Below are 15,813 nucleotides of genomic sequence, written 5' to 3' on the forward strand. Positions count from 1 at the left end.
CTGCCGGTCTACAGGCCTACACCATCAGCCAGGGTGGCATCTCCTCGCGGCACCAGCTGCACCCGCATCAGGTCCATCAACGCGGCACCGTGGTAACGCACGGCCAACCCGCCGCGAGCACCCACGTGTCCTCCCTGTATCCGGAGATTTTGGCGCTCATCTTCAGCTACCTGGACGTCCGCGACAAGGGACGCGCCGCGCAAGTATGCACCGCGTGGCGCGACGCTGCCTATTATCGCTCGGTTTGGCGAGGAGTCGAAGCGCGACTGCACCTCAGGAAACAGGCGCCAGCGTTATTCGCCAGCTTGGTAAGACGTGGCGTGAAGAAAGTACAGGTGTTGTCCTTGCGACGCGGCCTCAGCGACGTTCTAAAGGGCGTGCCGAATCTCGAGGCGCTCAACTTGTCCGGTTGCTACAACATCACTGACTCCGGTATCCTGAACGCTTTTTGCCAGGAATACCCGTCCCTCATTGAGCTCAACCTATCGCTTTGCAAGCAAGTGACAGACTCCTCACTCAGCAGGATAGCGCAGTTCTTGAAGAATCTCGAGCATCTTGAACTGGGCGGTTGCTGCAACATCACCAACACCGGTTTGCTGCTGATCGCATGGGGCCTCAAAAAACTCAAGCGACTGGACCTACGAAGTTGCTGGCACGTGTCCGATTTGGGCATCGCTCATTTGGCCGGACTGAATCGCGAGACCGCCGACGGTAATCTCGCCTTGGAGCATCTGAGTTTGCAGGACTGCCAACGATTGAGCGACGAGGCGCTCAGGCACGTGTCGCTCGGCCTCACCACTCTCAAGTCCATCAACCTGTCGTTCTGCGTCTGCATCACCGACTCCGGCGTCAAACACCTGGCCAGGATGTCGAGTCTACGCGAGTTAAACCTACGCTCGTGCGACAACATCTCCGACATCGGCATGGCGTACTTGGCTGAGGGCGGCAGTCGCATCACGTCGCTCGACGTGTCGTTCTGCGACAAGATCGGTGATCAGGCACTCGTGCACATCTCTCAAGGTCTGTTCAACCTCAAGTCCCTGTCACTGTCCGCCTGCCAGATCAGCGATGAGGGTATCTGCAAGATCGCCAAGACTCTACACGACCTCGAGACCCTCAACATCGGCCAGTGCAGCCGGCTCACTGACCGGGGTCTGCACACCGTCGCCGAGAGCATGAAGAATCTCAAGTGCATCGACCTGTACGGCTGCACGAAAATCACCACCAGCGGCCTCGAGCGGATCATGAAGCTGCCACAGCTCAGTACGTTAAATCTTGGTCTGTGGCACGTGCGGTGATGGCTTTTTCCGTGGCTAAGTGCTCTGGACGAACGCTGCCAACGTTATCGTCATCGTCATCGGCATCGTCATCGTTACCAAGGCGACGGCGACTCCTCGCAGCGACCCAAGGATAACTTCGTCTTCGCGCGCATGTTCCTGCCGCAGGCGGTAAGTCCGTTTCTGTCGCTCGGCGCACGAAGTCGCCCGAGCGCCCTCGACATCGGCATCTACGACGTCGTCAGCGAATAGCGTTTAGCTCGTTTCTCCGCCCGAGACGGGAATTTCCCCCTTTCTCGAGGGGGAAACAACCGCTGGTTCTCGAAGGGCACCGTTTTTCAAACGAATGGCATTACGTCCCTTCGAAGAGCGCTTTCTTTTCAACAAAAAAAAAAAGAAAAAAAATAGAAAAGAAGGCGACCGTTTCGAGCACATATACGCATTTCCGATCGTATTTGATCGTCGCGCGTCGAAGACGATCGCTAGATTAATTAAACGAAGGATTCGAAGAGTCTCAAATGCCTCGATTCTCGGCTCGCTCGACTCTCGAAAATTTAGGGAAAAAAAAAAGGAAACGAATGTCGCGTCTGGGATTTTCTCGCTCGTTGCTTCCGCAAAGCTACGATCAACGACACGCACGCACACGCACACATACACACACACACACATACACACACACACAGTTGGCAATCGACATATAACATTTTTAGATTAAAGATTCGAATTATTATTTCGATGAGTTTAATTTGTCATGTTAAAAATACGAAAATAACTCTCTAAATTCTTTGAAATGGAATCTTACTCTAAAGAGTGAAAATTGGGCCAATCTTGAAAAAGAGTGGCTCAATTTTCAATCTTTAAGAGTGACATTTCATTCTTCAGAATGACAATTTACTCTAAAAGTTTTAGAGAGAACTCTTATACTGATGGCCGCGTTTGCATTACATAACACATAGGGATTACCTTTGCCATGGCAAATTCGAACTCAGCGGTGCAATAATGGTTTCAATCTCTAAATTAGTTTTCTTATCGCCATTTTATTCTTGGAACACGCGAGTTTCAATAGAAATGTTAGTAACAAAAATATGACGTAATGATTAAACGTCTGTGCATCCTGAACAAAAATTATGCTATGTACTTTGAGAGTGTACATAATATACTTTTTTTTTATTAAATAAGTCGAATTAATTCGAACGTGATAAATATTATTCATTCTTCGTTTGGATGTTTCGAATATAAAACGTAATTATCTTGATAATGATTCACTTATCTTCAATTATGTGCTGTTATCTGTAGTTAATGATTGTGACGTGCAATATGGAGTAGCGACGCACTTTCAACAAGTTTTCTGTTTCTTTCAGGGTTGTTAAAATGATAGAGATAGTAATGCGTCTTGAACTCATGTCTCACATAGCGTTTACCTCAAAGGTTTGTTCCACAGGCCCATTACTATCCCTACGTCATTTATTTAATTTGCCTGTACAATATTATCTACAAAATATCATCTTATCTCTAAATACGATTTTTATACTGATAATATTTGAATCATCATTAACGTGTGTCCCAATAGGATTATTGACGTCGTTAGTTGATAACTGGATCAACGTTATTACTATTCGAAATAATTAATTTTTAATAGAATTTTTATAATAGAAGAATTTTTCATTTTTAATAGAATCTGATAGAACTGAGAGACTGAGATACTCAGTATCTCTCATTTCATTAATTTGCTACACACTGATATCCTTCCTTCAATAAGGAAATGCCATCCCCTCCCTTTCCCTCGTGAAACGTCTGTGTGAAAGTTCTTAGAGAGTCACTAACGTGTTCTCTTGGAAGTTTTACATTACTGGAATTATTCGTAAAATTAACATGACATTGTACAAACTTGAGGTCGCCCGCAAACTCTTTTCAAGGAATAGGCTTCTCTGCGAGGAGACTGCAGCGAGTGACTGGTTATGGCATTGATTCTTCTCTACTTATTAGTATTTCGTACTATATATTCGTATTATATATAATTTGTGCATACAATATACTTTTTTAAAACGTATCAGACAATTCGATTTATTTTTATAACGTGAAAAAGAGCGAACATATTATTACGTATTTTTACGTCTTGAAATGTTTGCGAATAGAATAGAAGAATTATTTTTAAAGGAAATTCTGAATTAATGCAAAACGAAAGATATCTTAATTTTGGTTAATACTGCACTTAATTGCACAAGATTGGATTTAAAATTGAAATGTAGACGAAATTTGGACTCTTTGCAAGACTTAAAATAGAAAAGAGTAAAATTCTAAGTTAAAATAGACTTGAAATGTCGAACGTGCAAAGCTCGCGGAGTTAGAAATAGAACTAGCATTTTGAACGATTGAACGCGGTTAAAGGCATACATATGATAGTTTATTCGATAATGTAATTTCATTCGCGACACTGGAAACACTGGAAACGTATTCGAAAAAAATTCGACCTTCGCATATATTTTTATCGGGTTTAGCATAGAAAGATTCAAAGATTACTGCAACATCGCTATGAGCTAAGAGCTATGTGCTTTTTTTGCATTGTGGCGTGTCCTTGGTCTGTTCCGCGCTTCTTAATCTGCATAATTTGCATATTTGACGTAATAGTACATCTATCGGGTGTGATTTAAATTTCACGATCTACAAGCAATCATTATAATTATAAAAGTCGAGAAATACAACATTTTCTAGCTTTTTAAATGTTTGCGGCATGTTATGTATTTTCTGTTAATGGAAGACATTTATATTATGATATATACTGGAAAAATACAGTTATGTAATATGGGATATACTATACTGTGTCATCGGCGAATAACACCCTAATGCTCGTAAAAATCGCTAAAAGCATTTTTAAACGTGCCAGGGATTAAGCAATATTACGTTTCGTTTCACGAGCCGCAGGGCACAAATTATACATATCTTCTGTTTTCGCAGAATAGAATGACTATTTTATATTTTTAGCAAAAATATTAAGTACTATTCGTTAAGTTTGTTTTATTTAATATAAAATTTTTAATATAAAAATACGATAATATAACTTTTCTTTGTTCACATTGATTTTCTAAAGTTTTTTCGGTAAAGAAAGTTTATTTACGAAAATTTAGTTTAATTACGTATATGAAATCTATATTTAAAAGATAATAAAGCTAATGGCAGTTTTTGTCTTAAAGTCTAATAATATTATCATTAATTCAATATATGTAATTTTTTTTCAATAGTAAAATTATTTTTCGATAGTAGTTACAGCTTTGTAATATATAACATATTTTATCAATTAATAAATCAATTTTATTTCTTTATTATCTATTTACACTATTAAACAGCAAGATAGGTATACATATTATCTTTAAGTTTTTATATATATCTAAGCTTTAGTTTTTAATTTACAATGAATTAAAGATAATGTACGAAGTGCGCACGTTTTGATGCAGCACATTTTGACTCTGATTCGTCTCTTACTAATATTATAATTTTTTGCTGTTGATGAAACAAATTGTTTAATTATTCAAAGTTAATCACAATTTAATAGCGATTTTCTCCGTTTGTTTTTATGCGCAAAATTAGAGAGAGAAGGAATGAATAAATGATTTTTATTTAACTTTCTCAGCTATTTATGCATGATGTTCATTAACATAATAAGCTAAATTTTTAGTCATAGTTTTATCTGTAATATGTATTATTACATATCATTTCTTCATTAATTGATTCATAACGAATTTTTAAATCAGGTAATACTAAGTTTTTTATTTGAATAATGTGAGTATTATATAACTAATATCTAGACTTTTTTTGATTTGTTTAATTGTCCCTTTGCATACATAATTAAATATAATTCATTAAAATGCTTAATTTTATAATTTTATAATACATGATTTTTGTTTAATAAAGTACTTTCTGAATAATTACATAGATTTCTAGACATATAAAATAAAACAATGAATATTAAAACATTACATAACTTTAGCTTTATAATAAATATATATCAAAATCGCGACTCTGTCGTTAAATATTTAAGCTCAAAATATTTGTGTTTGCATCTATTATCTTTAATCAGTCTGTCCGAGAGTCTGTCACTATTTAACTGTCTTTCGTTAATTTCTTTTCTCGATCTCCCGCGATTATCTTTAATTTCTCAATCAGCAGTTTTATATAATTAATTCATAAGTACAGTCTCTTCTTGCGAAATATGCACTTGGAAAATCTTTACAAACATTTTTATCAAAACTATCATTATCCTTAGAAAAAGGATTCTTACTAAAAAATTTTTTACTACTGTTGTTACCTCCAGCGAGGGGAGGAGGAGGAGGAGGAGAGGATTGCCTGTTCCTGTTTTGAGTTTTGAGGGTCAATTCCCAGAGGGCGGATTTCGATGCCGAAGGAACGCTGCCTGGGCTGAGAGGTGGAGCAAACGGGCGCTTTCGCGATTTGTGATCAAATAATTTGTCACATTCCGGGTGCAAACTGAGAGCGCGTTGCCTCCTTTTTAGCTAACGGCCATAAGAACTGCTCTGTTTTCTGTGTGATGGAGACTGTGAGAGGCTCGATAAGAAGAAAGAGACAGGAAGGGACTCAAACCGAGAGAGAGCTAAGTGATTACACCATGTTAGAATTAAAAGTGTTATTGAAAGGTCGGAAATTTTTAATCACTGAATCGAAGGAGGATTTTATGAAGGCAAAGTTACAAAATTAAGATCGTGATTTTACATAAGACACCAAACTCTTTTGTGCGCGCACGTTCTTTTGCGTTTATATCATCGATTGATTATGAATTATGACGCAATAGAGAATTGTTGTTTATGTTTGATGAAATCAGATGTCAATGCGGCCGCTGTGGTGCGCAATGAATGATTTCCAATTTCTGATATTAGAAGCTTTCGACGCAAGTTTCTGGTTTTTTCGTTAGAATAAATCTTCTAAGACTTCTAGGTCCTCAACTGTCATTATCGGAAATTCAGATAAAAAATTTGGTTCTTCATTATGTCTTGCCTTATGTTCGACTAATTCCAATCACATTGTTTCAATTTTGTTGCTTAAATCGATAAGTTGATCCTTTACTTCGTACAATGTATTTTTTAGCAACATTAATTGTTTCATAATTTCTTTTTTAAATGCTGAAAAATAGATTTACAATTTTCTGAATAAAACGTTAGAATTTACGTTTATTGCCCACATTTATTTTAGTATATAAATTATTTCTTACGTGTATTGCCAATTTCTTTTTTTTCCTAGATATCTATTAGAAGATAGACATTTATTGGAAGATAGATGGTCTTTTTGATTTTCCCTTTTTTTAAATTAGATTTCAATATATATTCAATATTTATTTATCATGTAATGCATCATATACAATATTATTCAAAGTGTAATCTATTAATTTAACTTTATTGTTACGAATCGAAGCTTTTATAAGGGAACGGTCGGAACTGATTTTGATCCCTCACCGATTTTGATGGACTTTGGATATATTGTAGAGTTGATACCAAAAAATATTAAATCCATATTTTTTTATAGCTCCTTAACTCAAGGTTTAGGGGGTAAACACCCCCTCGAAAATAATTAATTTTTTCGTTTTCAGTGAATATCTTCGAAATTATGTCGCATATGAAAAAATGTTTTATATAAAAGTTTTCTAGTATTTTATACTCTGTATAATAGTATGTTCACTTTTTAAAAAATCAAATTTTTTTAACTTACTCCTATCCCCACTCATCTGAGTTGAAAAATTTAAGAAATTTTTTTATAACAAAAATTAAAGAGCATCGAATACCGAATTCATTCACGTATAATAATGTTATGGTTCCACGATTCAATTTTTCAGAATATGAGATGATAATCGTGTTACAGACGCAACGCATGTTATCATCTCGTTTTCTGAAAAATTGAATCGTGGAACTCTCTTCTCGGACATCCCTCCCATTTTATGTATTTACTTCGGTTTACATGAAATCGTCGTCGTCATCCTCCTTTACCTCCGCCGTTGCAACAAGGATCTCGAAAAGTTCATCCTCTGACACCTGGAGGAGGTCGAGCATAAAGTCTACACATTCTTCTAAGTCGACATTGTCCCAGTTCATTTGGCTCCTCCCGCCGGCCATGGATGCATTCTCCTCCTCCTCGGCGGAGTCATCTTCGACCTCCTCTGGCGGGGGGCACCCTCCCTTTTCTCCACTACGTCAGACTCTGATTATATGACTTTGTCTTTAAACGGAAAAGGTTCATGTGGTATAAAACTTTTTATAGAGAGAAAAACTAATGTACGGGATTTTAGAATCTAATAAATGCATTCGAAGCGACAATGATGCTTCTTCTACTTTTTCTAATTTATTTGGCCTACACTGATGAAATGATGACGAGTTCGGCCAGCTTTTTGAAACAAAAATTGATTCTGGGATGGAAATTTAAATCTGGGCTAAGAAACTGAATATTGTGCGCGAAAAAGCTCGGCAGATTTAACAAAAATTGGGGATGACGCAACATCCAAGCCGAGACGAAACACGTCCGTCCCGATTCACGCTCGTCTTGGAACTAAAATTGGTTGTGTTCAGCAGAGAAAGCTTTATAACTGTGATAAAATTCTTGAATATGATTGGTTTATACATTTAGATCCAATGAGGAACTAAGGGCAAGACAAATCATATTAAAGAATTTTATAACAGTTGCAAAGCTGCTTTTTCTACTGAACGCAGCCATTAGATTTAACATTTAATATTAATTCCTACATATAGAAAGTGTGGCGCCTAAACTTGAGTAATCTTCTAAAATTGGGAAGAGTGTAAATTCTTCCTGTTTTTCCTCCTTATCCTCTTGAATAAGATGTGTATCTAGATGTATCTTACTGGTGTGTGACTTGTACGTAAGTACAACCGATGCCACTGGTAAAAACCAAGAATTGATGTACCAACTCATAATTTTTCTAAGACTTATAGTTATTTTTAAAAAAATTACATAGAAAGCCTTTTTTAAGGTCTTTACTTGGTAAGATGTACCCCCTTAAGCTCTCAGACATACTGTTCCTAGTCGCAGTCTTCTTCAATATCGATATGTTGGTAGTTTAGGAACCCGTTTTTCCAGGTTTCTGTAATCCACGCCTCTCTCCTGCCTTTGCAATTTCTGCAGGAACTATCTCTTCTTCCCGATTAGATCTCGGAGACGCTCGGTAACTACGTTCGAAATCATCCCAACTTCTGCCGCCACCACCGTAGGGTGAGCAGCATCCTGACCCGAGCATCTCATGCCATGATTCACCGGAGTACTTGTGGGCCTGTCCTGGTCGTTGTAATTTTGGGCTATTCGTACCTCTGGTTCCCGCGCCTTTTCTAGTGCGTGGATCTTCCCGTACTAGCTTCTCTATTATCTGAACCTGCTGTGGAGTCTCGGGAATTGTCTCCAGTGTTTTCGAGTTTGGGGCGTGCCAGTGGATGAGTATATTCCTTGATTTTACGGAGTTCAAGGACCAGTTAGATTCTTTCCTTTTTTTTCTATTTTAATTCCTTTGAAGGAATAATTGGTCGTTTGTGAATTTATCTTCCCTATTGCTACTTATTGATAAAATGTTAATATATATGTTTTATACTAATTTTGGTCATAATATTTGTTCAAGCTTTAGACGGCCTTTGCAAATCACTGTGGCCTACCGCAAAAAAATATTCGTGTCGTATAATATAATATATTCTGTCTTCTCTCATTAGTTGATTCAATTTTAAAGTGAGTATAAAAAATTAAAAGGTTAATTAAAAATAAAACGAATAGTTGCGGCACAACATTAACAACGATAAAAATTCTTTGAATGTGATTTAATGAATCACAAGAAAGTAAAACGCAGTTCGCATACTTCGTTCTGCTAACTGCGACGGGGGATGATGGCAATGCCAAGATTGCACGTGATACTTCTAGGCTATTCAGAGACTATAATCATCTTCGCTCGGTCGCTCAACGCGCGAATTGTTCAGATACCAGGATGCTGCATCGCCAAGATTAAATCCGAATTAGCTAGACATCCTAATTGGCTGTTAAATAAGTATCGTTTTATTTGCGCTTTTTGATAACAAATTTTTTGAAATTTTTTTTTTAAACATGCATACCTTTATCCAATAAATATCTAATGTTTAAAAAAAAACAATATCTAAAAAATGTCTTTCCGCACAAATTAATTTTCATCCATTTAAATTACATTACTCTGAATTTAAATAATTTAAAAAATTTTAAAAGAATAGATGAAAAATCAATGCTTTATAAACACGCTGAGGTCGTTTGAAAGATTCAAGCAAAGGATCTCGAAATTCTCGATAGACATTGAAATTTACAAAGGAGATGAGACTTCCCGTATCTAGCAGAGCGCTCAAATTATATTTTTTATTATTGAATTCTGAAATTTTCATGGATGAACTCTTAATTAAAACGTTCCTACCGGTTGGCAGCTGTATCAAGGCTATTGTTGAGTCGACTGCAGGCTGGACTGCTGCGACAGAGTTGGTCGCTTTGGCCGGTATAGTTACGGGCAGCAATCTGATTTTTTAACTTAACATTTATTAACATCAATTCCAACATCAATTAACAATCAATATTGTCCGATAAACAGCTGAAAACAGTTGTTATAGAAATAAAGTGTGGCATTAGTGTGTCCTGGTTGTTTCCCACACTTATTTATTCGAGACGACGCGATGCGAAAGTTACATACTTTGGGTCTTTGTAGCTTCGTACGTGGAGATCGAACATTCGTTCGAGGAAGAAAAGAAGAGGAGGAGGAGAATCAAACCGTACGGCATGCTCACTTCTCTCTCCCGTTCCTTCCGTGGAACCTGAACATTCTGCCGAAGGAGTAGCGTGGAAGTTGCTGCTTCCGCCGTATATAAAAAATAGGTGTGTGCCAAAAGTTTCGCCTTTCTTTTTCATCTTCCTCCATTCGCCAATGTGCGTGCTTCGCTGCTACGTAGGCGTTACCATGCACCGCGTATTTTGCCAATAGACCTTGTCTATCCTTGTCCTGCTATTTTTCTCCTCTCGCCTCGGCTGAAAGAAGCGATGCACGAAAGAACGGTAAACGATACTGCATTCGTCGTTTAACCACGCAAAAACGTGTAAGAAATTTAGTCGAAGTTTCTACAAGAGCGTCATCTACATAATTGAAAGAAAAATAATTATTTTAAAGAAACGAGAGAGAGAGAGAGAGAGAGAGGGGGGGGAGGGAGGGAGAGGGGGAGAGAGAAAGAGAGAGAGAGAGTCGTTAGTTATACGCTCTAAGACTCTTCAAACGTTATGAATCATACATTATAATTTTTTCATATTATTCGCATTTTGTAATAATATAAAACATTGCTCAAATGTATGGAGTCAGAAATTTGCTCCTTCTCAATCGCAAATAAATACTGCGGATAAAATCGCAAATGTGGAACGCAAATCTTAAATATTATATTAAATAACTCTTCTCACTTTCTCTTTATGTTATACTTTTTGAAGATGGCTGGAAAAACAGTGAAAACATCGGTCGGAGTGTACAGATTGAATTAAAAATAAAACGTTAAAAATATACGAAATAATTGATTGAACAACGATTGCTTGCAACTGGAGCGAGATTTCTGTTGCTTTACATTTGTAAATGCAGATATTTATATACATAAATATTTTGGATAATATATCAGTGTTTTTGAACTTATTATCACTAACGAAGAAAAATGGGTGTAAACATAAATATTCCTCTCAATATTGGTTTAGATATACGCAAACAAAAACTGCGGTACAGTTCTCAGTGGCCTTCCTATATTACTTATATTTGTTCCAGGACTATATTACTATACTGCCCTCTATCATTAGTACATTGATACATTTTTTCAAGACAATTTCATGTCTAGCTGAACTAATGTATACTTGTAAAGCATTTATACAGAATGTCCTCGGATGTTTTATTAAAAAGTTATAACAAAACTATAAAATTTAAAAAAAATTATCTAATAAGCAAAGGGACTTAACTGTCCTTTGATGAACTTTGAGTATGCTTTTTAAGACAAAATAAGTTAGAGCACATATTTTTTTATACGCGCTTTAATTCACTTTTAAGGGGTGAAATATCTTTAACAAAAAAATCGATTTTTTTTTCTTCGATTAGAGGGTTTGCGGATTATCACCGTGTCTTCTTTCATGGTCGATGCCAACGTTTCGTGAACCATGCTGTTCACTTCATCAGGGCGAGGGGTGCACTGATTTTTTTTTCTTTTGAGGCGAATATTGTCGAAACTGTAAGAGATAAAAAAATGTTTGAAATAAAAGTTAGGTTGTGATTTTACAAAGAGTACTTTCAATCATAATAAAACAATTTTTTTAAGTTAGTTTATTTACTGTCCCTACCACTTAACCTTTTTGCTAACTTTTGATTTTTTAAAAATAAAATTAAAGGTTACTTTAAGACGAATTTAACCATGTATGGCAAAGTTATTTTTTCCGAAGTATCATTTTTGAGAAATAATTACAAACACCTGTTATACGCCCATCATCCCTACTCGATTCTTCAAGTTCTGTTGCGCATTTTCGTACAATAGAAAATAACTATATAAACAAATCTATTTCGGGAAAACTCTGCATATACAGGGTGTTCCCAAAAGGTGGTACCAAATTTTAGGGGTATGTAGTATTCGTTAAAACAAACCAAAAAGTCTTAATGAACAGTACTCCGAAAATCTTTTATTTCTAAGTTATGAAGTATTTTCTTCTATGAAAAATAGAAAATAACTTAAATTTATAATAAATGTTCAATGTGCCCTCCGTCCATTTCAACACACAATTCGGCACGTCTCCTCATTGAAAATCGAACACGTTTAAAGATTCCGGGTTTATTCCGTATTTGTTGACAACAGTTTTCAATTCTCTGAGTCAATTCATCTATTGTATCAACTGATGTGGCATATACCATGCTCTTCAAGTGTCCCCATAGATAATAATCCAATGGATTTAAATCCGGTGAGCGAAGTGGCCATACAGCTGGACCGCCACGCCCTATCCACCTTTCTTTAAAACAATTGGTTAAATAGCGTCTGATATTAACGAAGAAATGGGCAGGGGCACCATCGTGCATGAACCACATTCGTTGTCTATGTTGTAAAGGAATATAACTACAAAATTTTTTATGGCATACTGTTATTCAATACTTACTTAACATTTGAATGTGATCATAGTATCAAGATTGAAGGTCAATAGCAGAATGGCGCAGCGAAATTGTGCATATTTCTTACGGCATTATTGTTTGTATTATGTAAGTGCATAATATATAGAATACATGTCGCATTTATGATTTACATTTATTGTTTTATATATAAATTAAATTAATGTCTTACAAAATCGTATTTTTTTAGTGTTGTGTTGTTTTACTTTAAACCAACAAGAGGAATCAAATCATTAAAAAATTAAAGATCAAAGAATAAAAAAAAATGAAAACAAAAGATGAATAAAAAAAAGTAGGAAAATGTTGGAAGTAAAGTTTATACGCAATGAGCAGCAGTATAAGATGCTGTCGCTACGCGAATGTTAGTTCAATACACCAGTGTACCAGTGTATTAGTTGCTTCGACTTTCGAAGTATTGATATTTCAAGAATTTATATTAATGTTTATACTTTTTGGTTATAAACTTGGTTTTTTATCACAAAATTTAGCTATTTACAAAAAAGCTATTCTCAATTGAAAGAGCATCTAGAAGCAAAAGTAATTGATTTATTGAGAATGTTAAATATTATATTACCCATTATAGATTTAAAAATATATATAATTTTGATGAAAGCGGATTCCAATTAGAACTTTATGCTAGTCGTTCATTGGCAATTGGAGGCAAAAAACATAGAGTGTATGGTACAATCTATATCAATAACTACATAGTTACATGATACAACCAACTATTTCAAGAGATGATAAATTACTATCTACTTTTTATTGTTAAAAGAACCCACTAAAACATAAATTTATTTAAAATATAAATATTAATATATGTGCTACAGTGTCTATCGAACCTATTTAAGTGGTACGCATTCGACTATAATTCACAGATTATTAATGAGAAAAGACACAAAGGAAAAAGACTAAGGAGAAAAGAAGAAATAAAGCCTTATATTATTCACGTTATTTAATCATACATAAATATATTATATGGATGATTTTTATAACTTTTATTATAAATAAAAAAAATGTGATGCAACAAAATTGTATTACAATGATTGTGTTTCAATACAATAATATATAATAAAGTGACATGAGAGAGAGAAAAAGTTAGAAATAATGTAAATATAATTTATTTATGGTTCAAATGTATAACAAATGTGATAATCATGAAAGAAATGTTATTACAAAGAGATTTTTTACCATGCACGAACTATTATAACAATGCCGCTGCAAACATCATATGTTGCTTTTGAGTGTTTTTTAAAAACAAAATTTTGTGGATATATCAAACTCTTCTAGTTTAATATCTATATAACCATTTTTATGTATCAGGTATATTTGAATAAATTTTTTAATCTTGGCATGTAAATTAAAAATGTGTCAGTGATTACAGTTTTAAAATGGAATCTCGTGGATAAAGTTTGATTTCTAAACTTAGAAGCATATTGATATCTACCTGGACGAAAAATGTTTTATAAAGTTTTTCTATAAGAGGAAATCATACACATTCAATGGTTGTTTCTGACCTGTTGTTCCTACTGGTATAGTTGAAAGAGCAAAATCTTATACAGATTCTGATTTATTTCTTACAATAGCATCAGGACAATGGCCAGTCGATGAATCTAATAAAACTGATTTAGGACCAACGTTTGAAAAATAAACTTTTCTTAACCAAATTTTAAAATGATGTGAAGTTAACTTTACAGATTTGGAAGCCATAACATAAATATTATTTTGTTTAAACATTGTTTCTTGTACTCTAGAATGTTCCAGGATTTTTTTAAAATAATAAAAAGTGTGTAGTTGTTGATATTGTATTTTTTTTTATTTATTTAACTCCTTTAGATCTTGCAATCTGTCCCAATTTAAGACATTCAGCAATAGGTAGGCTTAGTAGTAAGGTCCTGCACGAAGTGCATCCAATGATGCATTCGAATCTTATTCAGACATCACGTCAGTCAGCGACTAGATCCAAAGGAGTCTTCCTTTTCAATCTTCGAATTGGGTTTTCTCCTGACATGAGATGTCTGGCTAGAATATTCGGATGGTTTCTAATTCTGTCTCTGTAGACTTTAGTCTTGGATTCGATTTCTTTAATGGTTGGTATGTTCAAATCGTGATGCAAAGTATTATTGATCACGAACCAAGGAGCATTTGTGATTATCCTTAGGATTTTTGATTGAAATCTTTGTAAGATTTCAACGTTAGAGTGGAATGCTGTATCTCACAACTGGATCCCATAGGTCCAAACGGGTTTCAAAACAATATGGTTTTGTATATAAGCAACTTATTTGCGAGATTTAGCATATCGTTGCGCCATTGGAATGAATGAATTACAATATTCTAGAATTCATAACGTTTTTAAGAAAAAGGATATAGAAATTAGCAGTTTTGCGACACATATCTGCAAGTTAGTACAGGTGGTGTTTTGTATATGCAATGAACACATCTGAAGGAAGATGTATGTAAAAAATATTTGACGTAACGAAACAGATCGGATTTTACTCCGAATCGAATGACTCGTGCTCCAAAAATCGAGTGTCACAACATCCGGCAAAATCATCGGTGTACGCTACTCCGAAATTTCCAGAATGTCACACGTTTCGTACATGTTGGGTATGTGACGCTCGCTCAAGTGCTCCTGCGCGCTACGCTTATCTACAGAGTGATAAATCCCTATAGTTACAGTAATTTCTTACAGTATCATATTAATCATATGACAAGTCGATGTAACGTCAGTCTTTGTGGAAGGGTGATTCTTAATAATAATGATTCCACAATTAAAAAAATGGATTGCTCTTTATTGTAATTTGTACACTATATACAGCGGTACCTTTTGGTACTTAGTGGATTGCTTTATAGCGCCTTGCGTGCGCGCATGCGTGCGCGCGTGCGTGCGTGCGTGTGTGTCAGTGTATGTTTAGAAGGCTTCCTAGGAGTCGTCGGTGTCGGAGTCCGTCCCAAAGAGTTGCTGGGACAAGCGCGGGTTGATCCTCCTCTACCTTCGTCCCGGTGTCCTCGGCTTCAAGGGCGTGAGCGGCAGCGGTGCTGAGCGGTGGTCCAACCGCAAACTCCTTGAGTTCCTCCGGTGGCGGCAGAGGTGCTGACATTGGAGGCCACCCGAAGTTCGTCTGCGTCTCGATGTTGGCGGATGGTCGCCGTCGAGGATCCCTGACGGGGGTACTTGCTCGTGGAAGCTTCAGAGGTACGAGCTTCCACGGGAGGAGAGTAACTCCCGGGTCGAGCGGCCTCTCCAGGGGAAGTTCCCCAGGTATGCGAGGGGGACCGGAGCGGTCCCGTCGACGTTTCCGTGGCAGGTACCTACTGCCAGGAATCGCAGTTACAGCGGCCCGAGAGGGGCTCGCGCTGTTGTCG

At 36.4% G+C, this 15,813-nt stretch overlaps 1 protein-coding gene across 1 annotated transcript in view; it reads left to right on the forward strand.

Moving 5' to 3' along the window:
• Ppa (F-box and leucine rich repeat protein partner of paired) overlaps positions 1 to 1,960 on the forward strand; it is a 3,916-nt gene extending 1,956 nt beyond the window's left edge. Inside the window, 1 exon segment of the mRNA XM_018449403.1 lies at positions 15 to 1,960. Within this exon segment, the coding sequence (XP_018304905.1) occupies positions 15 to 1,298 (1,284 nt within the window). The 3' untranslated portion in view covers positions 1,299 to 1,960.
• Positions 1,961 to 15,813: the final 13,853 nt, after the last annotated feature.

This window comes from Mycetomoellerius zeteki, unplaced genomic scaffold (genome assembly GCF_001594055.1).
Source record: "Mycetomoellerius zeteki isolate Tzet28-1 unplaced genomic scaffold, Tzet1.0 scaffold245, whole genome shotgun sequence".
NCBI classification, from domain to species: domain Eukaryota; kingdom Metazoa; phylum Arthropoda; class Insecta; order Hymenoptera; family Formicidae; genus Mycetomoellerius; species Mycetomoellerius zeteki.